The sequence below is a fragment of the Apaloderma vittatum genome, unplaced genomic scaffold (genome assembly GCF_000703405.1).
Source record: "Apaloderma vittatum isolate BGI_N311 unplaced genomic scaffold, ASM70340v1 scaffold7496, whole genome shotgun sequence".
Taxonomy (NCBI): domain Eukaryota; kingdom Metazoa; phylum Chordata; class Aves; order Trogoniformes; family Trogonidae; genus Apaloderma; species Apaloderma vittatum.
Window position 1 is genome coordinate 51,336 of NW_009721216.1, and position 25,985 is coordinate 77,320.

General features: G+C 38.0%; 1 protein-coding gene across 1 annotated transcript in view; it reads right to left on the bottom strand.

Moving 5' to 3' along the window:
- The window catches only part of LOC104275362 (dedicator of cytokinesis protein 4), a gene marked incomplete at its 5' end in the record, with an annotated part of 45,713 nt that extends 22,015 nt beyond the window's left edge, over positions 1–23,698 (bottom strand). The window contains 11 exons of the mRNA XM_009871294.1: positions 1–50; positions 660–801; positions 3,339–3,443; positions 5,077–5,163; positions 6,028–6,176; positions 10,324–10,417; positions 14,541–14,601; positions 16,333–16,428; positions 16,594–16,620; positions 21,887–21,972; positions 23,550–23,698. The exon at positions 1–50 is cut by the window's left edge and continues 138 nt beyond it. Of these exons, the coding sequence (XP_009869596.1) occupies positions 1–50; positions 660–801; positions 3,339–3,443; positions 5,077–5,163; positions 6,028–6,176; positions 10,324–10,417; positions 14,541–14,601; positions 16,333–16,428; positions 16,594–16,620; positions 21,887–21,972; positions 23,550–23,698 (1,046 nt within the window). The remainder of the gene's footprint in view (positions 51–659; positions 802–3,338; positions 3,444–5,076; positions 5,164–6,027; positions 6,177–10,323; positions 10,418–14,540; positions 14,602–16,332; positions 16,429–16,593; positions 16,621–21,886; positions 21,973–23,549) is intronic.
- Positions 23,699–25,985: the final 2,287 nt, after the last annotated feature.

The following is a 25,985-nucleotide window of genomic DNA, read 5'->3' on the forward strand; positions in this document are numbered from 1 at the left end:
CAAGACTTCCTGGTTTTCTGGAATGGGTGTCACTGCATAAATCTGCAAATCTGTACGTGAAGAGTTAAGGCTATCCCACTTCACTCAAATTAGCAAAACATATTGATTCCTGAAGCATGACAGAAGAAAAACTCTTTTAAAAGTACATATCATAAAATGCTTTCTAGACTCCTAATGGCATGGGAAAACAACTTGAGAGATTTTCTGATGGTTTGGTATTCCTTTGTACTGTTTTGTTGAAAATTTCGTATTTATTTTTGAATAGAGTTACTTACATTGAATAGCACAGGGAGTAAAGGGATTTAATTAAATATATTCTAGCGCATGACACGTCATACCATGTTAACAATATGTTGTATTGTAAGAACTTGAATTACTGCAGCTCCAACTGATACACCATTATCACAGCGGTGATAGTTCGACAAGTATTTCTGGCTACAGCAAGAATCTTAATAACCTACCAAGGAATTTTTAAATAAAACCAATTATCACACCAAAAAATTCCAAACATAATAGAGTGACTGGGATGAATTGCAGGGGTTTTCTCACCTATCATTTATTTCAGTGGAGGCTCATTGTGATTGAGATTGGCTATAGGTGCAACTACATTTTTTTAAAACATGAAACTGCAGTGTACGGGTTTGCAATTGTGTGGATACACTGTGCTTCTGCCTGAAAGATGGTCTCATCTGGCTGATTAGCATGTTGCATAGCAATGGCATGTGGGAACTCATTCAACATTCGCTGCTGGAAGGCCTCCAGCCTTTCATAGTCATGTCCTCGGCAAACAAATTCCTTATTCTGGGCAGAATAAGAAAAAAAAACAAGAGCAAGTTATGTGAAAATAATTGGGTATCGTTATATAGATCCAAGGACACACTCTTAAATATAGACTTTCCAGGCATCATTTACATCATTTTAAGAAGGAAAAAATAAGACACAAAAGAATGAAAATAAGAAATCTAGAAAGTTACTTAGAAGAAGAAAATTTTACCATATATAGTATGTTTAATTCAAAAGTCTGGAAAAATCGAATTATTGTACTTAAAGCTTTAATAAGCATCTGAAGGGAGAAATTGTTCTTACTAGATTGAAGTATGTAACTAACATAACTTATCAGTTTGTATAGAACACTGTCGTAATTTAGGCTGGTCTTGCTGGGAACAAGACCTGGTGTCCCTCTTACCTCCTCTTCCTCAAAACAAACAACTCCCCAACACAAAAGACAGGACAAGGAGACAAAGAGCCTGGCCCAGCAGGTTTCCCCTCTTAAACACACCAATGGCAGAGGCACTGATTGGCCTGGCCTTGGCTAGAGGCAGGTCTGAATTTTACCTGGGGCTGGGGGAGGCTCTGGAAGTTTGGCAAGGAGCCACCCCCACAGCCCTCCCCTTGCTACCAAGAACCTCGACAGACACAAACCCAGGACAGGCATATAACAAAGATATAATGCAACAGACAGTTAGGACAATGAAATAGGCTGAACGTCCTTTCCTTGAGGAACTAGGAAACTTTGAAGCTATACAATTCTGAAGAACAACAATGCTTAAAAAAATGGTAGAATGCTTTCAATTTGCCATGTCCTCTAAATGTTTATCAGTTATGAGTTGAGTAAATTAAAATTGTCCAGTTTTTGCAATAAGAAGTAAAACAATACTCCTGGCTCCAACACAAACTCTTTTTACCTGGATACCCACTTTGAAGTTGCACCATTATTTTCCTGAGACTGTGCAACATGAATACAGATAGAACACACATCCTACATTAAACATGAGATGCCTGGATTTGGAATAACTCCTGGAAGTAGTCCCTGACCGTGGTGGTGGTGAGGGCTTCCTGTAGCTGTGGACAGCACTTACTGGTTTGATTCTGCTTGCAGATGTGTTTGAAAAAAGGAAATATCTTAACCATTTTCTAAAAACACTATTAAGAGAATTTCTTTTAAAATCTGTATTAGAAAATTCTAAAAAGTCATTACTAATGTGTTCCTCTTGAAGGAGGTTCAGCTTCAACAATTGTCCTTACAGTGCCTTGACCACAGACAGGGAACACTGAATTTTGAGAACTTGGACTTTCATGGGAATTACTACAAGAAATCAACTGCTATAGTGTTATTGTGCAACTACTAATTACAATGTGAAAGCTTTATTCTTTATTTCTTCTATAGCAAACACATCCATGCTTTGCCATAAAAAAAAATTAAATCAAATGTAGTAAGTTTTGAGGTGTTCCTTGGTGCCGCAAGCATAAATCTGTGTTATGTGCATTCAACTTGGAAAATGCATAAATATTTCCTGAGTAGATGCACAAGCAGCGAGAGACCTACATGTCTGAAAGTCATGCACTATCATGCAGTTCCTTCCAGTACTTCTGCTTCATCAGTTGATATTTAGTAGTCCAAACATTAAATTCTTTTGAATAAATATTTTCAGATTGGTTTACACAGATGTTATATTCAGATGACTACTAGGTAATATAAAAAACTGTGTCCATCAGACACTTTTTGTGCATTGCTTTTCAAGGGAAGATTTTCATTCTATATTCACCATCTGGAATTTATCATCTTCCTGACCACAAAGGCAAAGAAAAATCAGGCTTTTTTAGCCTCCACCATACAGAGGAGGCTCCTCCATCCCTTATTCGAATTACCATAGGAAAAAGCATTTGGATTACAATAATGATTGCAGTGGCTCAATGAATAAGACAAATTCTGTTCTCTTCCCAAGGTGAGTCAGTGAAGCTAAACCACTGCAGACTGGAAGAGAGGAACAATGTAAGTACAAATAACATTTTCAGGGGTGCTTCAGAATCAAAGATTAATGTTTAAGAGTAACTTTACGTATCTTGGTCAGCTTTACTACACTGATAATCAACGAAACTCGGCACGTTGAATTTCTAAGTAATTTTAGAAAAAAAATAGAACACGGGATGTAATTACGTAAATGCTAAATTACTGTTTTCCCATTGCCAAGAGACATTCCTTCCGACTAACACCTTCTGAGCAGCCACCAGCAGAAACAGAGCAGGATAAAGAGAAGAAACTACCATGAAGAGGAGATGTTGGTCTGTGGAATAGTATAGGTGCATGGTTTCCAGCGTAAACATGAATATTAAGTTTATGTAGGATTCTGGAAGGCTAACATTTGTCTTTCCAGCAGACAGGACTTTTTCTTAACCTTGAAAACATGAGGCTATGTCATTAATTACCACAAAGAATTCCCTGGTTTTCATAGGATTAGCACTTGTATATGGTATGATCAAATTCTCACACAGAGAAAGTGATTATGAATGACAGCAGGAATTACAGAAATTCTCTTACTTATTTTCAATTCACTTACTCTCAAGAAGAATGGGAACTTTTTCCCGTAGAATCCAACTCTGAAAAATTCTGGCTCCAAACGTTGCTGATCCATAATTTTATCATACAAAGATGCTTCCATCATCTGGGTGAGACAGATAAGAAATGCAATTAGTCTTTTTTGAAAACATATCTCTACCTTAAACTATCACAAAAGGGAGGGTCTTTCAGCACAATTCTCTAGAGTACTGAAATTGCAGTGCATCTCTGAGCAACAATAAGGTCATTCAGAAGTCTCTGAATGCATCACATTGAATAATTACACCTCTTAATGACCTGAAAGTTTCCAAGAATTGAAAAAAAAGTTTTTAAATATGAAGTACCTATATTAGTGGGATAAAATTAATGACAACATGTGTAGATCTTAAATGAAAAATGGGAGTATTGGAAACGCAGTTTGAATCATATGACCCAGTAATCCGCTGATCATCTAAACATGTGGCATTAATGTGGTCAGTTTAGTCAGCAAAATCAAATTTCCATATTCAAGAGAATTGTATCCAAATCAAACCAGATTCCAATGATTTCAGTATCAAATGTGAGCTCCTTTAAAAATCTCTGAGTAGCAATTATTGGCATTTTTGATCAAAACATCCTGCTTTCATTTCACTCAAAACACTGACATGAAGGGACTTTAATATCAAAGTCCCCTTCTTCTGATGGTATTTCAGCAAAATATTCTCTGTTCTGAAGTTCTTGATACTGTGAAAAAACTCCCAGTATTAGCCCTATTTTAGGTAAGGCAGAGAGCTATTTAATATGTGTATGATATCAACAGCTGCCTAGTTATATTGCTATGAGAAATCCCTGCACCTCCATTTTTGGATTAACATAGGTGGCACAAATATAGCAGAAGGATATTTCCCAATGCAAACGTAAAACACATTAAGTACAATTAATTAAACAAGCATAAACTAATTGTTTTATTCACACGCTGCTAGCCCAGTTAGCTTTTGCTTATAGGACTGTCCCATTGGGATATCTAATACAAATGAAATAAGCAGAAAACAGGGAGTACTGCAACATAGTTCTGTGTCGAGAATTTTGCATAATGCTGTTAAGCAGCTCTGGATTAAGTATACTTTAGTCAGCCCTAGCAGCAAGCATCCTACACATACAGAAAATTTAAAAAGGAAGCTGTAACATAAAATTGAATCCATTAGAAGCAGACAAGAAAAGGGAAAACAGTGTCAGAAAGAATGAAGAAAGAAACAATGCTCAAGAGTTCTAAGAAAAAATGAGAGAGAAGGCAAAAAGACTGTGCCAGGAAAGATTAATTTTGACTGATATTAAACAGACCATATTTTTAAGCAGTAAATAAAAAAAATTGCTTCTTGCAAGCTGTTTGCTCACAATTACAACTGCAAAGATATGTTGCTACTCCTTGTGAATAACTGCATAGAGCACATACCCTGCATAAACCATATGAAACCAATGAAAGTGAATTTATAAGTTTTCTGCATAAACATGCACACAAAAGGGGTTCTGCACAGGTACAAACATTGCAAGATCATTTATTTTCCCATTTTTCTTCAAAGAGCTCACAATCCTTTTTTATAATATTTGTTGTAGAAAAACCCCACAAGTTAAAATATAAAGTTTGCAGATAAAATCTAAGGATCGTTCCTTGGGAAAATACATTTTCTAAGTAATACTTTAAAACTCAAACTAAAAAGCTTTTGGACCTCTGGTTGATGAAAAGTACTCAGGTACATTACCCTCATCTTGCTGAGGTTTCTGTAGTCATAGTAGCTCTCGTATTGTTCTGCAATTTTCCTGCATAAGATAATTCCATTTTCCCAACACTGCAAGCAAGCACAAGTTTTTCAGTAATTTCAAAGACACTTTTTGACAATTCATGACTTATTAGTGTGGTCTGTTCTTTCTCTACTTAGTCATAGTTCCAGTAACTGAAAATACTCAAACATACTGATTGCTGTTGAGTAGCACCAACATATCATCCTTATTTGCTGTAGAATGGAAAATATTTTACTGCACCATATAAGTTAAACTCTATAAACTTATTACAGATTTTTTCAAAAAACTCATGATCTGTATCAATTTGATTACATTTACTAGCCTTACATGGATATCACACTAGCTACAAAAAACTGCAATAAATTGGTTGTTTATCAGCAAGACAAATCTTCACACAAAGTGTATACAAGATTTTAGACTATAGGATAATTACTTTTTGCTTATTTCAGAATGAGCATTCTCAGTGAAGAACTGTGATCCCCCAAACCCATTCCTTTTTAGAGATTCTGTAATTGTTATTCTAAAAGATACTACATGGTTTAGAAGGCGTAAATACACTCCTCATAATCCAGACCCTTGAATTTTCTTCCTCACTTGGTCACTAAGTGAATTCCAACAGTTTTATATGGCTCATTTTCACCACCTTTAAAATGTGGAGGAATTATACTCTCTTTTATAAAGTGCTTTGACAGTTACAAAGTGAATTGTAAAAATTGTTCTCACATGTGTGGGATTTCTAGGATACAAACACAGGATTAGAAGAAACCCGCTGTGTCGCTAAGAAACTGCTTAATCAGGCAGTGACAAACACTTCCCCTCTATATGGGAACAGACTGCAACTCTGGAAGCAATGTCCTAAAATGAATAAACTTTCTTTTCCAGATCGACTGTGTAAATTTGGATTATTTTACCTTTCCCCTATCAAAGTTTTGAATGATGGTCAGATGGAGACACTCTTTACGTTGCCACTCAGTTTGCATGGGGTAGTTGAGGAATTCTCTCAGCGGCCGATCAGACCACTCCAACAGCTCATCGTACAGCAGCAGTGTGTAGGCAGCCTCTACAAGATATAATTTATAGCATGGTATTTATGAACATCAAACAAATAAAACAGCCAAACAAAGTACACAGAAATGTGAATGCTCCTGATGAGCCTCACCTTCTTATTGGGCAGCTGATGTATTTCAAGTATAAGACAGATGGTAGTGCTGGTTTTGGACAGTTACTATCTACAGTCATAATAAATTCGGCTTACAATTTTCACACATTATTAGAAGCGGAGTCACTGGGACAGTTTTTCTGGAGTCTGATGATACAAAGGGGACAAAGAAACAATTTCCTGCTTAGCCCTTGTCTTCCCTGCTGCTAAGGAGAAACTCTCTATGCCTCTGCTGTCTGAACAAGAGAACAAAGACTGGAGGATGAACATCATCAGTAAAGAAAGAGGAAAGAAGCTGGGTCTCTTTAGCTTGGAGAAGAGGAGGCTGAGGGGTGACATCATTAATGTTTATAAATATGTAAAGGCTGAGTGTCAGGAGGACGGAGCCAGGCTCTTTTCAGTGATGTCCAATGACAGGACAAGGGGCAATGGGTACAAGCTGGAACACAGGAGGTTCCATAAAAATATTAGTAAAAACTTTTTCACTGTGAGGGTGACAGAGCACTGGCACAGGCTGCCCAGGGATGATGTGGACTCTCCTTCTCTGGAGACATTCAAAACCCGCCTGGACGTGTTCCTGTGTGACCTACTGTAGGTGATCCTGCTCTGGCAGGGGGCTGGACTAGATGATCTTTTGAGGTTCCTTCCAACCCCTGACATTCTGTGATTCTGTGTGATTCTGTGAAGAAGACAGATAGGACTGTGGATACAGTCCAGAAGAGATCAGGGCTGGGAGGGAAATGGAGAGGCAGACGTGTGCTTAATAGACACAATTCTTTCCATAACAGAAATAAATCTCTCATAGTAGAGCCCTAACACTCTAACATAAGAAATAGTTTAGAAATGCACACAAAAAATATTTGCATATAAGTTTTTTTTAACTATTTATTTTTAGGTTTGGAAAGAATTTGGTCAGAGAACCGTAGTAATCTTTAGATCATGGCTGGCAGAAATTATCTGGGAATATCAAAATTATTATTATGATTATTTGATTATTATTCTGATTTAAAGAATTCCTCAGAAACTATACACTGAAACTAAGATTAAAACAAATCTGTTGCAAAATCAAACTTTGGCCAGTTACAAAACACCAGAATTGGCACTGGTTATGAGAATTCTATATGGCTAACTGTGCATATGCATTGTTTTTGTTTTCTAAGTGAGTGTTCGCAGTCTGTTTTTCCACTCACGGGACCACTTTGCATGAGTGAGTCAGTACAAAGATGGGTCATGTTATAGAGAAGTACTGCAGTAGAGAAAGAAGATGCTTACTAGATTTATTTTACTGCACGTCTTATAGGTTGTACATAAGGTAAAAAATGTCTATAAAGTACCAAAGTATTTTTTGTGGTAAGGTGAGGTAGCCCCAGATACACATATCCTACTTCTGCTTCTGCCATATGAGTTCCCAGAAGAGAGGTGACCTCAACCAAACTGTACAGTTTTTGCCTAACAGTAGTGCTTCTCTTACGCATCCAACTTAGTAACCTATGGATGAAAAACCATCACTGCAGCAGATGTTTCTGGGAGAGCATATTTTGAATCCCAGTGTTGTAAAATGCTAAGCATGGTGCAAAATAATGCTGCACTGCAACACATAAGGGCCAGGGAGATGGCTGAAGTCGCAGAGACAATCTTACTTCTGGCATCACACAGCTTTCAGGCTGCTTGACTGGTAACATCTTTTGCCATAGTTTCAAGCTACAGTTTGGTACTCAACATGTGCAGCACATTTACATATCAATTAAAAAAAAGCCCATGGAGTTGGTAATAAAAAATCATTCTAAATCATAAGGAAGCAAAAGACAGCAGAGCATAAATACATGTCAGGATAGCTCACTATGACCCTTCCTTTCTAACTTGGCATCCAAGTCCTTTGTTTTAACAGATTTTTGTCTGCTGTATCAGTATTTTTTTTAAGTTATCATAAATGTGTAGAGAATGTTTCTAAAATAAGAATGGCCATATTGGACAAAAGGTCTGCAGGGGCCCTCTGTCCAGCATTCTACGTCTGACAGTGGCCAGTCTAACAAATAACATATTAATACCTATGGGAAAGGTCTGTAACTAACGGCTGTGCACCAAAACAGTAAGGAGAGATAAACATGGTTGACACATCATGTGGGAAATTCCATTTATATAGGAAAGATTCAAAACCCTAAACATTTCTAAGATGGACAGATACAGAGACAATCTTATTAGATTTCCCAGATGACTGAGGGAACACAAGAGGAATCAGTACATTTATGTGCTTCAGCATCAAGGGAGTTATATTTATAGCTGTAACTCAGCGCTGCTGGGTAAAGAAAGATTTGAAGCTACTTTTTATATTAAAAAAGGGTTTTTTTTGTTGTTTTTTTTTTTTACAAAGGATTATTAGAGACAGTCCTGTAGGTGTCCCTGCCCATAACAGGGAGATTGGATTAAATAATCTCTAAGGTCCCTTCCAGTCTAGGCCATTCTATGATTCTATGACATCATACTATGAAAGGAGAGAAAAATTGTTCTAAGGTGGCTTCATCCCTAGAATTAAACTACGCAGTTAGTGAACTAATGGTGCACCAAGTAGCACCTTCTTTAGGTCTGTGTGTTGTCAGTGACTGAAAAGGCAAGACAATGGACCACATAAGTATGTTTTCTAGGGGAAAGACTGTCTCTGTCACAGTGCCTTGGGTGTGAGACGATCCTTCCTCAGTGTTCTTGTGGCAAAAATAAATAAATAAATAAAGCATAAATCCATCACAGTCATGGAATCTACCATGGCAAAGATGCAAAACCCACCCCTCTCAATAATACAGATGAAATACAACAAAGTACTGGAAATAAATTTTGAGCAAAATACTGTTTAAAATAAGAATCGATGGCAAAATGATTTTAAAAAGTTGGTTCAGATCACTGCCGAAGGTAAACTGGACACATATTAGCAGCCAACATGTAAAGGGAATACAACATTGCTTGAAGACTTACCAGGATCTGTTATGTAAAATCAAGAAATTAATAGTTTGGCACACAAGCCAACTGTGGCAAAGATACAGCTCGATAATCAAAACTCTCTTGTGACTCACTACTGCCAGGTCACATGTGGAAATGAAAATCTCTCCTTAATGTGTCTGCTATCTAATTGCTTTAAAGCCATGAAATGCAAAGGAACTGTGGAAATTCCTAAGCAAGGATCTTTCCTGAGGAGAGCAGGCAAGCAAAACGAAATCTGTTGAGGCAGTAGGTACCTGCAGCCTATTTACCAGTGACACCCAGCCAACTGATCTGCTCTTAAGAAGGAAAAATTCTGGAGATTCTGAACATACGCAGTTCCAAGTGCAAACGCTAGGGAACAGATAGAGTTATTACAAGGTCATTTAAATATTTTGGCAATCAACGACTGCTTAATTTAAAGAGATACTGATTTTATCTTCTCCAGTAATTACTGATGGCATATAGCTACACTTTATGTTGTATCAGTAACAACCATGCACATTATATTCTTATTTCTTTGTGTTAAAGGTAATGGCCAGCTGTGGCACTAAATTCACACTGAGAAATCCTGGACAACAATCCTGCAAATGTGGTATGTGACGATTCAGAAAGACATCAGCAAAGTGCTATAGTTGTTACACGTTTTAGGGTCCCTGACTCATCATTAGTAAGTGATATGGGCCATCCTTTCTTTTTTTAACCTAAACAGAGCTGTGTAGAAACACCACACCCAGCAGATAACCAGCAGCATTACAGAAAAAGTAGACAGGCTCAGATACCACCAAACAGACTCACAAAAACTTCCTCTAAACTTTACTTCTCTTGAGTGAGGAATGACACATTTATTGCTAATGCATATCAATACTAGTCACTTGTATTCAACATGGCACAGCAAGTAGTAGAGTTGTGAGGCTGGAAAAAAGCAGTATTTTGAGACAGAGATTAATTGGACAAGGCAACTCAGCTGTTGCCTGGGTAGGTATGTTCTGCACTGAGGACACAGTTTACAGGTTTGCACAAGACTGTAAATCATGGATCAGTCCTAAACATTTTTTTCTAGTTTGTACTCATTTACCTGTGAAGTTTTGTGCTTTCAGATGTAAGTCATAGAGCTTATGAATATAGCGAATATACATCTCTTCCTTGTTCAGTTCAGTCTTGTAAAAATTCTGCAATAAAATTGAATTTTGTAATGAATGTAAATGTGTGATAGTAATTACAAACATAATAGTACTTCAAACATAATGCTCTAAAAATGCATGTATTTGGAAGTTTCACATGTACAAAGTCATTACAAAGAACTGCAGTAATACAGTAAGAAATAATAAATAGAATAGTAAATTTTCAGTGCACACGTCAACATGCTCCTGAACTATTTTTTTTTTTAAATTCTCATGGGACATAACAGAAAGAACTTGATAGAATTGAAATCTGATGGCTCTTTCTTTATAAATATAATCCATCCCAAAAAATGCACCCACATATCCTTACTTATACTGTTAACATCTTTCTGAAAGCTGTATGCTGATATTAAATATTGACAGAACTCTGACTTTTGTATTCATATTTTAACAAAACATCTACTGCCTGGTATAGATATTCCTCCTTACATCATAGCAAAGTGCCAGAAGGACTTTGGTAGCTTTAGGAAGAACTAGTCAGTATGGTAAACAACATAATCTTGAACAAAAACTATGATTTTTTTCCATCCTGAGTGAGAATTGGTAACGTACACAGAAATACTGCATTACATGATTGAAAAATACAGATTTGCACTCTAAAGTGAGATCCAGGACAAAATTTGTAGAGCCAGCTAAAGATTTCTTGACATAAAACTGCTATTTGCTGTTACATGGATAAAATATGGAGGGCAATATCAAAGCTCTTGGTTCAAAACATTCATTATTTATTTGCAAGCCCTAAAAAGTATAAAAAAGTTAGAGTGAGAGGAGCACAATCCTATAATACTGTTTACAAGTGCTGCCTTACTCACTATGGACATGCAGCTATAGTCCAACTACTAGCCACGCTTAACATTCAGGATAACCTCCTTTGGTTAATAAAAATATATGGGCTAGAAGAAACTAGCACTGGCCCTCATTTGGAATTAACAATTTCTCTTCTATTATTCAAATTACTATTTGAACTCTACGCAAGTGGCCAAGATCTCCCCTGTTCTACAGTATTCTTATTCTGTGCCACTGTTTCCTAAATTGAGTTATTATCAAAGAGAAAGGTGGAAGAAACATTATAAAAATATCAACATAAAAACTTCATAGAGAAAGTACTTAAAGGGGCCCTACAGGAAAGATGGGGAGGGACTATTTATCAGGGAGTGTAGTGATAGGCTAAGGGACAATGGTTTCAAACTGAGAATAGATTTAGATTAGCTCCTAGGAAGAAATTCTTTATTGTGAGGGTGGTGAGGCACTGGCACAGGTTGCCCAGGGAAGTTGTGGATGCTCCATCCCTGGAAGTATCCAAGGCCAGGCTGGATGGGGCTTTGACCAACCTGGTCCAGTGGGAGGTGTCCCTGCCTCCCACAGCAGGAGGGTTGGAATTAGATGATCTTTAAGGTCCCTTCCAAGCCAAACCAATCCAGGACTGTATGAAAGTATTTTTTTAAGTGACTTGGAAAATGACTACGTATCAACAGCTCTGTAATGACATGTCCCTTTTAGGTCACCACTTGATTTTACAATCCAAAGATCCCTTTCCTTCCCACAAGGAAGAGATGCTTCTCTTTAGAATAAAAAATGAAAAAAATCCAAGCTGTTTGTATGGTAATATTTACCTGTCTGGAAAAAAAGCACAATCTACAATACAGCATTGGGAGTAACAAAGCATAAACATTAAGACAAAATACAGCACTGAACTGCAATACTAGACACCTCTTGGCTCCTACCCCTAAGCACTAAAGGCTCCAGCACTTGTCAGAAGTCTAAACTTTACAAATCAACTGGTTCTTCTCTGAAGCTCAGCTCTGGCAATGTACAGTTGGTCTGTGAGGCAGACCACAGCAAGACAGTCCAGTCACAGCTCAGGAAATACATTGTGCGAATTATGGTGCTGTGCGATTTTTCAACAAAGTATTTCAAGATATAACAGATGTAGTCTTCAAAAGGGTAAACAATGCTAAAACTAGAGTTGCCTAATCAATAAAGACTTTTTTTTTTTTCCTAAGATAAAATAGATTGAAAACAACATTCAAATTGGCAATTTGGACATGTTCTACTTAAATGGCACGTATCCTATGCCACTGCAGAGTACCACAGGCAAACGTCCTCTTTCTAAAAAGAAGATAGAATTTGAAATTAAGAGAACTTGAAATATCATTAAATATCAAGCCCCAGTGAGGACCAGAGATGCCTGAGGAAAACTCCTCAGTGAGTTCCCAGAAGTTATTCCATATACTTCCGAAGCTTTTGTACAGCTCTGTGATGACAGAGTTCCTTCATTGGAAATTCAACTTTCAGATTGGAGTTAGGCAATCTCATGCATAAGGAACTAACTCTATTAGACACCTCTCCAAGCAGCTTTTTCAAACAAGCCTTAATTATGTGAAATCTACTCTGGGTAAACCAGAGGGTGGGGAGAGTAGGAAAAAAGTTCCTACCTTCTCCTTTCATCTCAGTAATTGCTGGTGGTGCAAACACCTTATGCATATGTCACGATGTGGCATAATTTCGGTTAATTTGGTATCTTGTTAACTTGGATGATTCTTTTTTTCTAGAATAATAGCATACACCCCTACAGCAAAACAATGCAAAAATTCTCTTTTCATGCCAACCAGTCTTCTTATCTTTGGAAGTCAGAATACTTTCAAAGTAATGCTGAAAAATGAAATATTGCTTCCTTTTCCAGATTTCAAATAGTTTTAACATTATACTCTGACTCCTTGTTGAGAAAATATGTTATGAGATGACAACCAGTTCATCCATCATAAGGGCAAGCAAATGTCTTAAAATTAGCAAATTTACGTATAATTGAAAATTCATATTCAAAATTTAGTATTTGTTGTTTCTCTAGTGTGAAAATAGTACTAAAACTTGTCTGAAAACAAAATTTCTTAGACTACACATCACTGAAAATTTCATTAAAAAATATCACGGTGCTTCGGAGTTTTTAAATATTTGAATTTTCTTTCTGTGTGAATCTTGGGTGGTTTGTTAAATAATAGTTTAAAAACTCCCTAGTGACAGGATGAAAAAGTTTCAGGTGCTTTACAGAATTCAGATCATGCCAGATATTCTGACAGAAAGCCAGCTGCTCTACAACTATGTAGTAAACATCAACCCTATTTACAGAGCACTATTTTCCTACTGAAGAAATCCTTTATTCTCTTATGTGTAACTGCTACTTAGAAGTGGTACCAAATCGTTTCACTGACGTCAAACATGCAGAATTACAAGTCAGCTTATTTTGTTTTTCTCCCTGGCTAAATATATAGCCTTCCAAAACATTCACCATGAATATGGAAACTTTCCAAGGTTAAAGTCAACAAACTTCTCAGTGGAAACTGGCCTAGAATGCAAGCCCAAAATGCATCTTGCAAACAAAACTGAAATCTTTTTCACATTATGAATTTGCACTGTTGGTTTGTTGTAATGATGACAAGAGGAGGTCTCAGGCAGCAATTCTGGCTCTTCTGTTGGGAAGAGAATAGTTAGCCTGCAGTCTTCAGAAGATATCTCATATTAAATACCGTAAGAAACATCTTGCATCAGTTATTGGGGAAGAAAGGAAACAGGAGAAATCATAGAAGTTTTGTTCGGTTTGAGGAAGGAGGAAAGAGTTTTTTGTTTCTACAAACTTGGAGACCAATTAAACTTGGAAAATACTTCGGTGAAGTTTACTGAAGCATTAGAATGGGTTGCCGAGGGAGGTGGTGGAGTCACCATCCCTGGCCGTGTTTAAAAAAACAGTTGGATGTGGTACTTCAGGAGATTGTTTAGTGTTAGGGTGGTGTAGGACTGTAGGTTGGACTTGATGATCTTAAGGTCCTTTCAAACTTTGATGTTTCTGTGATTCTATGATCTATAGTAGGAAGAGACTGAAAACTGAACAAAGCAATATTAGAGATCTCTCAGAGGGCAACTATAAAACTCTAAGGAACACTAACTCCCCACTGTATCAATTTTACCCCGAAAAAACCATCAGTGATCCTAAGCCAGTATTCCTCTGACTCCAAAATGCATCAAAAAGGAAGGTACCTCCTATTCAAACTTGTGGTTGCATACTAGAAAATGTTGAACTGAAATCAAAAAGGGAAAGAAAAGGTAATATACAAACCAAAAGGCTAACAGTGCAGCCAATCTTTTTGCCGTCCACTTCTCCCATTTTCATGCAGTCCCTAAAACAAAAAGTAGTGAAAGTCAAAAGTAATGATATTTATCCTCTGCAAAGCACACTTTAGAAAACAGACATATTTGGCTCAGCAAGCTGACTGAAATGATGCAATCCAAAGGTATTTGGGTGAATGGCTAACCCGGGTGTGTAAGGGATTTCATGCCTCCTTTTCTAGGACACAAAATACCTGAACTGTCAAGAAAGTAAATGCTGTGGGGTTTTGGTTTTGGGGTTTTTTTCCTGGCTCTATCATTGATTTGCTAGGTGACCGCTGGAGGTCATTCCTTGTGTTCAAACCATGCCAGCAGAGCTGCCAGAAAAGGCAGTCCTGCTCGCCTCCTGCTCTCAGGCACTCATTGCCAGTCCTGCACTGCTGCCTGCACAAAGCTCAGCAAGAGATCCAGGTTAGGCAGCACCTTTTGCTGAGTTAGTGTAAGCCTGCATCAGCCAGATCACCACAGCGCTGCACAAACACTTGTGCTGGCACAAGGAAGAGGTTATGGGAACGAGCAGGCATGAGTTTGCTTTCTGCAGAGACAGAGTATATCTAAAACGGTCGTTGAGACACAGTATTAGTAATTCCTATGAAAAAACAGAATGACACTGATCTCCTCTCTAAAACACCCCAAGATCCACCAGATTTTCCTCAGCAGCACTTTTATAATTAGTATCATTTCTTATTTGGGGAAGCAACAGATCTGACCCCCAAGTCAAAAGTTAAAATGGAACCAAGTAGAGTTTGATTATCACACAGGGCAAAATAGTCAGTATAACCATGCTGGAGTTAAAAAAAAATAACAGGCAGACATCAGCGTGCAGTCACTAAAAGAAATTTAACACAACTTTAAAATATTCTTGCATACATGAGCTAAACAATCATCCCAAATGTTCTCATAACTACCAGTATACACAACTGTTTTGAAAGACTGAGAGCCCTGAAGGTTGTAATCCAACTGACTGCTAAAAAGGAAGAGCACTGCCAGGCTTCGAGAATTTATGAGTTTAGTCTTTTTGTTGACAAAATAGCTTGAAAGTTGGTTTTGGTAGTTTGAAAAGTACCAGTGATGGCAGCAAGTGGAGTACCACATCTCATCAGGTGTCCCTATGGAAGCAGGGAAGAAACCTAATGCTTGAGCTCTAGAAGTGTTACAGTTGGTGGCAGTAAGGAGGACGAAGCTGAAATCTCAAGTTTCTACGTGGGTTTTGCAACTGATTGAAAAATTCCGTTTAGTTTCCCACTCGTGACAGGGATTATATGTCTCTCATTTCTCTCTCCTTTGTTCATGTGGTATAGTCAGATGCGAGCTCCTCACCCAGAGATCGTATCTTTGTATACATACTTACTAAGCTGGCTGACACTACAACTAAGCATGACTGACATAGTGGCAAGAATTTTACATACTCTGCGAAACAACTGTCAGATCATTAGTGTTGAGCTCTGTGTCTTCAGACAGACTTGACTCATTAACCCACTGCCAAAAGTTCCTATTCTCCTTAATAGAAAACTCGTGCACACAACTGGATTTTTATACCATAGGAAGGCTACTTGGTTGGGTTTCAGCCTTGGTTGGTTTTCAGTCTCATTTTCCTTTTGACTAAGCAGCTGCTGTCAGAGACCTTGAGCACATACAGCTGATGTGTCTAACTGCAGCCACTATTTGCACAAGGTCACCATATTTGCCTCCTGGTATTTGGACAATGACATCCCTACTTATAAATTGTGATAATCACGCACCTGTAGTCCAGCAACCTCTCCATGAGGCGAGTCACAGTGGCGATTAGAGAAACACCACTTTCCCTCCATGTTTCCCGCTCAATTTTCTTCAGTAGACTGAAAAAAAAGAAGCCAGAACCATTTCACCATTTATTTTTAACTGTCACTATGACAACCACTCTGCTTCCACCAGTAAGTACCTTAATACCTTAGCAACATCTTTGATAGAATTTCTTTTACAAACACCCTCCCAAGAAGCACAATTTGCAAACAATGTCTTACCTAGGATAAGGACCAAAAAGTGGAATTCTAGTCCAGGAAGCATTGACAAAACAAATGATTTTTATATTAGCTGCATCAGGTTAAAATACATCAAATATCTATTTTTCAGAATATATTAATATCCCAAAGACTTAACAGAACTCTTACATAAAATTTATATATTAATTTCATGATGATATGTCAGAAAACAGAGAGTTAAAATGTACCTAGAAAATTACATTTATCAACTCAATATACCTCCTCAATGGGACCTCAACTTTTTAACACAGATTTTTCTTCCTCTCCTCTCTATTTCAGTATGCATGAAATTTCACAATGGGAAAGGAATTTTAATAAGATGATTCTCCCTCTTAACTTAATATTTCCTTCTGAGAACATACTATCATGCACGTGTAAAATTCCATTAGCTAAATTGTCATTAGATTCATTATTAAAAACTGTTGTGCTGAGTTCTTATACTAATGTAAATGCAGATTACACAGGATTTCAGAATGGTGTTGTAAGTGAAGCTGCCAGTAAAATTTTATTTAATATTTCTTTCTGTTACAAGCCTCTGATTTTCACTGCTTAAGTTTATCTTAATCACTTCAGCATCAGTTTCCCACATTTCCTCTCTGAGAATGAACAAAGAAATACTTATCTACAGAGTTGTGCTACTTTTATGCTTTGGTGCAGGACCTCAGATGGATGACACGTCCACGGAGGTATTTTAGCAGTCTCCCTGAAAATGCACTCAGGTATGGTTTACGTAGAAGTCTCTGAAAATTGCCACATCCATACACACTTAGAGCTTTTTAGAGAGCTGTTAATAGCATCTCCAAACCTTCTGTCTGCAGTGGGCAAGCTGTCAGCTCCACTGACCTTCATCTATACTGAGCATGTTCAGTCCCATAAAACTCCTACGCCCAAATTCCACCAAACATATAACAGCGCCCAGTAACTCCTACGTGCCAACTGCACTAGCTGTGCACTCCAGCTCTGTTCAGCTCCTTACATACAGGGAGGTGTGACAGATGCAATCCTCCAAACTAATTCAACCTAAACGAAGCTGTGCTTTGCTGGAAGCAAGGACGAAACACTGATCTTCATTCTGTACCCTTATATCGATCTTAGACTCACCTCTTCCCGTGAGGAGGCAATCAGATGTCTTTCCCTCCCATTCAGAGACCGACTGCCTGTCACTGCCAGCAGAGACAGATGACAAGGCCAGCCTTGACCAGAAGAGGTTGAAGCACTCATCTGGCCTCTCTGCTTTCCACACAGAGTACACAGGCTACCTTAATTCACTTTAAACCCCGGTATGTTCCTTTCAGCACTAGTTTTTGTGTCTAACAAGATGTAACATTGTAACTTGTTACATTGCTAAGCACCCATTCCTGCACTGAGTTTTCCTTTCTCTTGCCTTTCACGTCTACCTTGAACAGCAACATTTAAACCTACATTCATAAAAATAATTACCTACAGCTCCTGTATAAAAAAATAGCAAAAGTCTGACTTCGCCTTTAAAACAGATGGTTTTCATCTGCATTTGACTTATGCATGTTCTTTATAAATGTATTGCTATATTCATTATAAATACACAATTTCCACAAATGGCTTGTGTAGATCCATTTGAAGTACTTACTCAAACTGACATCAATGCCATCAATTGAACAATTTTATGACTTGCCTTCAGATGAATGCCTCCCCCTCTCCACCATACATCTTTCACCACAATGCACAGAACAAGCTCTCAGAATGAGAGAGCTATTCAGATATATCCCTCAGCTTCCTCATAGCTATATCTAGACAGACTTAAATTCCCATTACAGGTCCAAAAGCATAGGCAAGTTGTTATGTTCTACAATGCACTAAGGGGGATAAACAACACAGAGAAACAATGAAAATGCTTCTTGCCTACACTTCTACAGCCTAACATCTGGGCTCACCTGAATAACTGTGATTTGGTTTTTGTTGGGTTTTTTTTTTTTTTTTGCTTAATTTTGTTTTTCACCTTGGGTTCCCAAGAATAAGAGAATGGAGTGGGGACCAAGAATAAGAGAATGGAGTGAGGACCAAAGAATCAGAGGTCTCCAGGGATGAATGCCAGGCTCACAACCATTTCAGGCTAGCTCTGTCATGTAGTAAGCTGATTTTACACATCTAAGCCACAGAGTTACTCAGACCAGTAATACACAGGCAGCTAATCCTAGAGGTGCCTTTAAAATAACCTGGATGTCTATTTTGGAGTACAAAGTCCTCCAGGTACCTCACTATTAGCCAGAGGTTCCCTTATCTAGTCAGATGGGCCAAAGTCAGACTTTTCTGCAAAAGTTCAGAGATGAGTGAGGAGCTACTCAAACCCCACAAAACTACTCAGAAGAGTTTTCTCCAGACGGAGTCTAACGAACTGGGAAGTGCTGAACTCAGTCATGCAACTGGGGCAAGAAAGTAAGATGACTGAGGACAGCATGGGAGAGACAGCAGTCATACTTTTTTTATGTAATAATTTCATAGACAGAGAAATCACCCACAGACTGGCATATCTTGGTATTAAATGCCTGCTCAGCTTGAACGTCCACTCCAATTTCTTCAAGGAGAAGCCTTGTCATCAGAGCCCCAGTGGAACTCATGAGACCAGGTTGCGTGATTCTTTTGGCCATCCAGGCTCCAAACCTCAATGTTTTACGTTAGGCCAAACTGGAATATAGCTACACAAGTAATAAACTGGCAGCATCCAATGGATTCAGAACAAAAGAGCTACTTAAGTATGTCCCACGGTTTACAAGGATTTTCTTCTAATCTCCAACTGTTTAATAAAGTGAAATAATTCTTTTCCCTGTGCCAACTAACTGAGGAATCCAATTGCAGTGTTACAGTGTAAATGTAGATCAGGACACCCTTCATACCATGATTACACCAGGTAGCAACTACAACATCTAATTTCTCATGATAGAAAAATATTCACTAGTCAGTGCTTTGCAGCTCTTCAAATGACATCAGGAGCTAATCACTGAGTGGTCACATTCAAGTCCCTAGAAAGACTGACTCAAAACCAACAGCAGCCATCCTCCCCCTACTTTCACTATGTCTTTTCGTTTGATATAGAAAACTCCATTATAGCATTAAATTCTAAGTACATAACGCTTTGGATATGTGCAGAGATGCTTATAATTTGTCTTTGAAAATAGAAGAAGTTTGAAGGAAAAATACAGATTGTCTCTGGAACAAAAAAGCAGTTAACGTGGGAGTTGAGCAATTTAAATTCATTTTCCAATTCAGACAAAATAAACAAAATCGCATGACAAAACCAGAAAGTTTCACACCCACTGCAGTTACCAGGCTGTATCCAAAGTCGGTGTGTGCATCCCCCTGGCTCCCAACTGCCCTTGCCAAAACCAACCACACCCAGTCTTTAGAAAAATCAGGTAATACTGTAGCATTTGCTTTCACAAAAGACTAAAAAAACCACGGTTTGCTGCAAAAATACATTGTTGTTTCACAGTCCTTGGGTACATACCACACCTCTGTCACTTCAGCCTAAACAAGTCTGCTTTCTTGCCCTGTCTAAATTAGCCATAGAAGAAATAAGAACAATAATAAAGAAATCTCAGGCTAACTGACCCTGTCCCTTCCATTCATCTCCCTAAACTGTCGGTCTGATTTTAATCACTTCCCTTCTCATGCCCTAGAACACTATGTCACCCTCCATTTTAGATTACTACCTTCTTCAAGGTCTCCTCTTAAAAGGTTTTAATCTATGGAGTCAAATTAATCTCAAATAAAAACCTACTGATAAATACTATTATTTCAAGCTGGAAGTGAACTTGAACAGTTACTCTGAAATTTCCCAAAGCGTTTAGCTTTACCTTCTGTTATACCAGAACCAAAACAACAAGTATACTGATGCTGTGAGACATTTTGCAATTTAAATTACTACGACTATGTCTTCAGCATTTAGATTTATAAAAGGCTCTCACCAGTTTTCACTGTATCATGTTTAACATACCCCAGTTTAAATCTAACTCAAAACCGTAAAAAAAAAAAATTAGGAAAGATATTTCAAACCAATGTGCTTTCTTACAGAATTTTAAGTTATTTCAGTTACAGACATCCTGATGTATTTTGCACATGAGAATGCATTTAGATTTCATTTCATAATTAGAGCTCTTCCTTTAATGATTTAATTTTCAATTTAGAATACTATATCACTAAAGTATTGAAATCATCCCACCTTTTATTATCTTTACTCATATTATGAAAAATTCCATGTATATTTACAAGAAATTCTGCTTTAGCATACTCTACCGTTGTCTGCCATTACTCATCCATTCCCATAATATTCTGCCTAATCTCTCCACTCACTTTTGATTCTGTAAATGATAAATATTTAGGAATTTCGTTTTTTCGACTAAACACAGAGATTATTATATGTTTGCTATTCACAGACATGGAGATCTGAATGTTGTTATTTAAGCAAAGACAACAGAGCTAAAACTAATACTTAAAGAAGAAGGAATGGTTAAGAAGATCATGTGTTTAACAGTACAGCTCAGAATCCTGAAGAGGAACAATACATCTCCAACTAAACACACCAGAAATAAGTGAAATCTTCCACTTAGGTGAGATTGATTCTGAGGAACAACAGAGACAGAGTTCAGTTAGTTATTTTGTACTTGTCCTCTGTGACAATCATTTATTTCAGTCAATGGGATAACGTGTGGTCAACCTTAGGGACTTCAGCATTCCTAGCTTCTCGTACTAGATTTCAGTGAAATGCAATTTAATAAAATATACTCAAAAGCTTAACAAGTAATTTATAAAATAATATGAATAATCCTATCAGAATATATAAAGTTGTTTGCATCAATCAAGAAATCAACAAGTGACATTACATAGATGAGTACAAGTTTCTGGCAACAGAAGATTACTTACTAAACGGCTTTTTTTGTTTGAATTCTCATGCCTTCTTTTAAAAATGCTCCACTTGAGCTCTACCTGCATCCTATGCAATTATGAAGCATTTCTTGCTTTTCTCATTTTAAAATTAGTAGGTAGAGAAAGAGAACATTCTGTGATGCAACAGATTTAGCCTTTCCCAATTCTAGCCGTATGCAAGAAATACAGTCTGACTTTACAGTTGCCAGAAAATGTTTTATTCCTCAGATTTTCAGAAAAAAACCACATCCTCCCCTCCTCAAAAAACATACAAAGATTCACAACTGATTTAAGCTTTGCTTTTCTACAATGACATGATCACTTAATACAACCAACCGAACTCAAGGAATTAGTGTAAGATATAGATATTACTCACATACTGTTGAAGAGCTCTCGGTAGGTTTCGTCACCTTTACCTTCCGACATTAGGCTGTCCAGTTTGTCAATCAGTTTGGCTTCCACCTGCAACATACAAGTGTGGTGTAAACAGCTGCCTTTTTTCCTTTAATGAGGTCAGAGAAAATTGAAGGAAGGTTTGTCTTTATGCAAGGGACCTTGCTAAATGTATATCTTAAAATTATTAGACAGTCATGTAAATGTGGTAAGTCACTTCATCTCTTTGAAGCTGTTATCAATCCCAGGGTTTGTGGGGTTTTCTTTTTTTGGTTAGGTGGTGTGGTGTTTTTTTTTTGAGGGAGGGAGCTAATTTAAACCGTTATCAATCCCAGGGTTTGTGGGGTTTGCTTTTTTTGGTTAGGTGGTGTGGTTTTTTTTTTTGAGGGAGGGAGCTAATTTAAATTGGGCAACGTGACTTTAAAACTACAGGCTGAGTAGCATTTGCTGCTGCTAAGGCAGCTATCTATTTATGGAGTCAGACAAAATGCACACAGCCCAAATAAATTGCCTGAATTCTCACTGCAGGGCTGCAAGAACAAGCCATTTTCTTAGACTACAATGAAAATATATTTTCTGACCTGCACCCAACTCTTTATAAATTAATTTTTAAAAATGCCTATACTGTTCAGATCACTTCAGAGCTCAGCCTTACTTTTCTAAGCTTCCTCACCTGCTGGTGTATTTGACTAGAAATCCAATTTGCTGGATTTATGTATTAGCTATCAAAAAAACTTATGTCTGGTGGCTAATGACTTATTCAATGCATATTTTATAGTGTATTGATTATAAAAAATACAGAGGTCAGAGTACACTGTGTATTAATATTATAAACCTCCTTTTTAGCAGTAATATATTAGCAACCACAAATCTAGGCGAGAAACCAAGTTGTTATCAAGATATTTTATTAGAGAATAAATCTGTTATAATTTAGATTTAAACTTAAGCTGAAAACACAGAGAAGCAGAACACGTGGATTTTTCTCACTCCTTGTTAACATTTCTATGGTGTCTTTTAACAAAAGCTTATATATTGATACTAAAAAGTTACTACTTACCTCACACGCACTCCTCCATTCTTAATAGTTTGTTTTGTGTTTCAGATACAGCTTCCACTCTAAGCATTATGATTGCCTGAGAGCAATTCAAACACTCCTGCTTTCCTTCGTTTGAAGCAGCAGGAAGGAGGGCACTGAGAAATGGTTCAAGGCAGACTGAAAGAACTGAGTGGGAGCTGCGGGAGCAGATGGCACACTTGGTCGTTCCTTCCTAGCCCGTTAGGAAGGTGTTTGAGCAGCAAAAATACTTGTATCCCTACAGAAGAATTTTCCTCAGAAGGACCATCTGATCTGTTTTTATACTTAATGGAAGGGGAGCTAGTTGAATCCTATCTAACCAGTTAGCCTGACTGTAAAGCAGAGAGGAAAAACCACTACAGGAAAATCAGCCTTGAAGACAGCTCAAGCATTAATGGGAGAGTCTTACTACCCTTACAGATCGTAAAAAGGGAAAACCCTGGTAATGCCTTTCCAATGGGGATAATACTGTGGTTACCTTCTCCACCCTAAATCATCAATGGTTGGGACCAGCACTGTCTGAAGTGCTTAAAATTGAGTCCTGTTTTACAACCAGTGTCACACATGGTACCTGTTTAAAGTTTCCACTTCGCCTTTGCTCCCAGTCCATCATGTCATGGAAAATGGGAATCATTACATTCCTCAGGTCTGGCTGAGGGATCAAAGTCACTTCCAGGAAGGGGCCAATCAATGCTGGAATAAAGTGAAGCTTGTGTTCCCCTAAAATGAAAATGAACATGAGCATGAATGTGAACTGGGTGTCCTGCGAGCTATTGAGCAATCCAAATAATATCTGAAGAACTAAAAAATCACACACTAAATATCTGCAGATTTTTAATCTCATGTCCATCACAGCACAGTCTATGTCTTAAGCCCAAAAGCAAAAAGCTGAAGATAATAAAAGAATATAATGCCAACATAATTTTTCAGATTTTATTATGCAATACTGAGTTCAGAAGTGACAGTGAGTTACCTGTATCCTAAGTTAGTCTTCCAGAAGGAGAAAAGACAAAGCACTTTCCAGATATTTTGCTTATTTTTTGCAGGAATGGCTTGTTGTGTTTACAGAATGGCTAAGTGATATTCTGTGTTCACCAAAAAGAGGTAAGCACTTTAGATTTGACCTATCTTTAGCTTTGTGGGTACAAAATTATAAGTATGTTTTGACTGCAGGAAAGGGAAGATGCTTCTCAGCTATCCTCAAAACAACTTACTTCAAAATCATTGCTATAACATCTTCCATTAATTCACCATGTTCTACCTAACATAAAACTAGTATTTTGTCAGGAAAGCTAGAAATGGCATCCAGTGAATATTAATCATTCAGTTTCAGTTTTCCATGAGTAAGGCTTCTGATATCTTCAGAAGAGAGGGGATTAAGAATCACGATGCACTGACTTTCCAAGCTGGGAATTAATTTATGTCCAGCCTACCTCTGGATATTCCAGTGGACAGTCATCCCTGCTTGCTGCTCTGTTTGGTGTTGGTGTTTGTGCAAAGAAAAAACAGAATTCCCTTTGCTGGAAACATCCTGGGATGCATATCCATATGAAATCAAGGTTACTGTACAAAGACCAAGGTTTTTGATGACTCTTGCTGCTAGAAGAACTGTAAAATGCTGACTAGCCTAACACTAGTTATATGCTGGCTACAGTATTTAATTGCACATATTACCATATTGTACCTCACAAATCCCACCCCCATGTAAAGGCATCATGATTCCCTCCTTACCTGCATACTGTGCTTCTGTTCAGCAGAAAACAATGTGAGTGGGGAGATGATGCACATTAAGGTCTTATTGTGTCATGCAGGAAGGAGATGGGACCCAGGAGTGAATCCCTGACACACTAGTTTAGAAATACCCATCACGTATCCAAATAATTTAAAAGAAAACCTTATAGTGAGTAAGCAATACTAAACACTGTAAAAAAGTAAAATGCACTTAACAAATCTTAACAAGATATTCTTAAGCAAATATTTCTTATTTTGAACATCTACCTTTCTAGTATAGGATGATAAGAAAGATAATATTTTTACAACCACAACTACTTTTACTCTTGCTGGAGAAAAGATTTAAAGAACTGAGATGGCAGTATCTCAGTAAGCATTGATGGTCTTCATATCCTTAACGAGCCCTTTAATGAAATGAACTATTGAATAACTGAAATCACAGAATCACTGAACGTTAGGGGTTGGAAGGGTCCTCTAGAGATCATCTAATCCAACCCCCTGCCAAAGCAGGACTATGTAGAGTAGGACACACAGGAACGTGTCCAGGCAGGGTTTGAATGTCTCCAGAGAAGGAGACTCCACAACCTCCCTGGGCAGCCTGTGCCAGGGCTCTGTCACCCTCACAGTAAAGAAGTTTTTTCTAACGTTTTTGTGGAACCTCCTATGCTCCAGCTTGCACCCACTGCCCTTTGTCCTGTCATTGGACATCACTGAAAAGAGCTTGGCTCTGTCCTCCTGACACTCAGCCTTTACATATTTATAAACATTTATAAGGTCACCCCTCAGTCTCTTCTCCAAGCTAAAGATACCCAGCTCCTTCAGCCTTTCCTCATAAGGAGATGTGGCTCTGTATCGGACTCTTTCAAGTAGTTCCCTGTCCTTGAGCCGAGGGGCCCAGAACTTGACACAGTATTCCAGATGTGGCCTCACCAGGGCAGAGCAGAGGAGGAGAATCTCTTTTGACCTACTGGCCAGACCGCTTCTAATACACCCCAGGATGCCATTGGCCTTCTTGGCCACGAGGGCACATTGCTGGCTCATGGGCATCCTGTTGCTCACTAGAACCCCCAGGTCCCTTTCTCCTACACTACTCTCCAGCAGGTCAGTCCCCAACCTATACTGGTACATGGCGTTCTTTCCCAAGTGCAAGGCTCTACACTTGTCCTTTTTATATTTAATAAAATTTCTCCCTGACCAACTCTCCAGCCTAAGTCTCGCCAAATGGCAGCACAGTCTTCTGGTGTGACAGCCACTCCTCCCAGGTTTTTGTCATCCG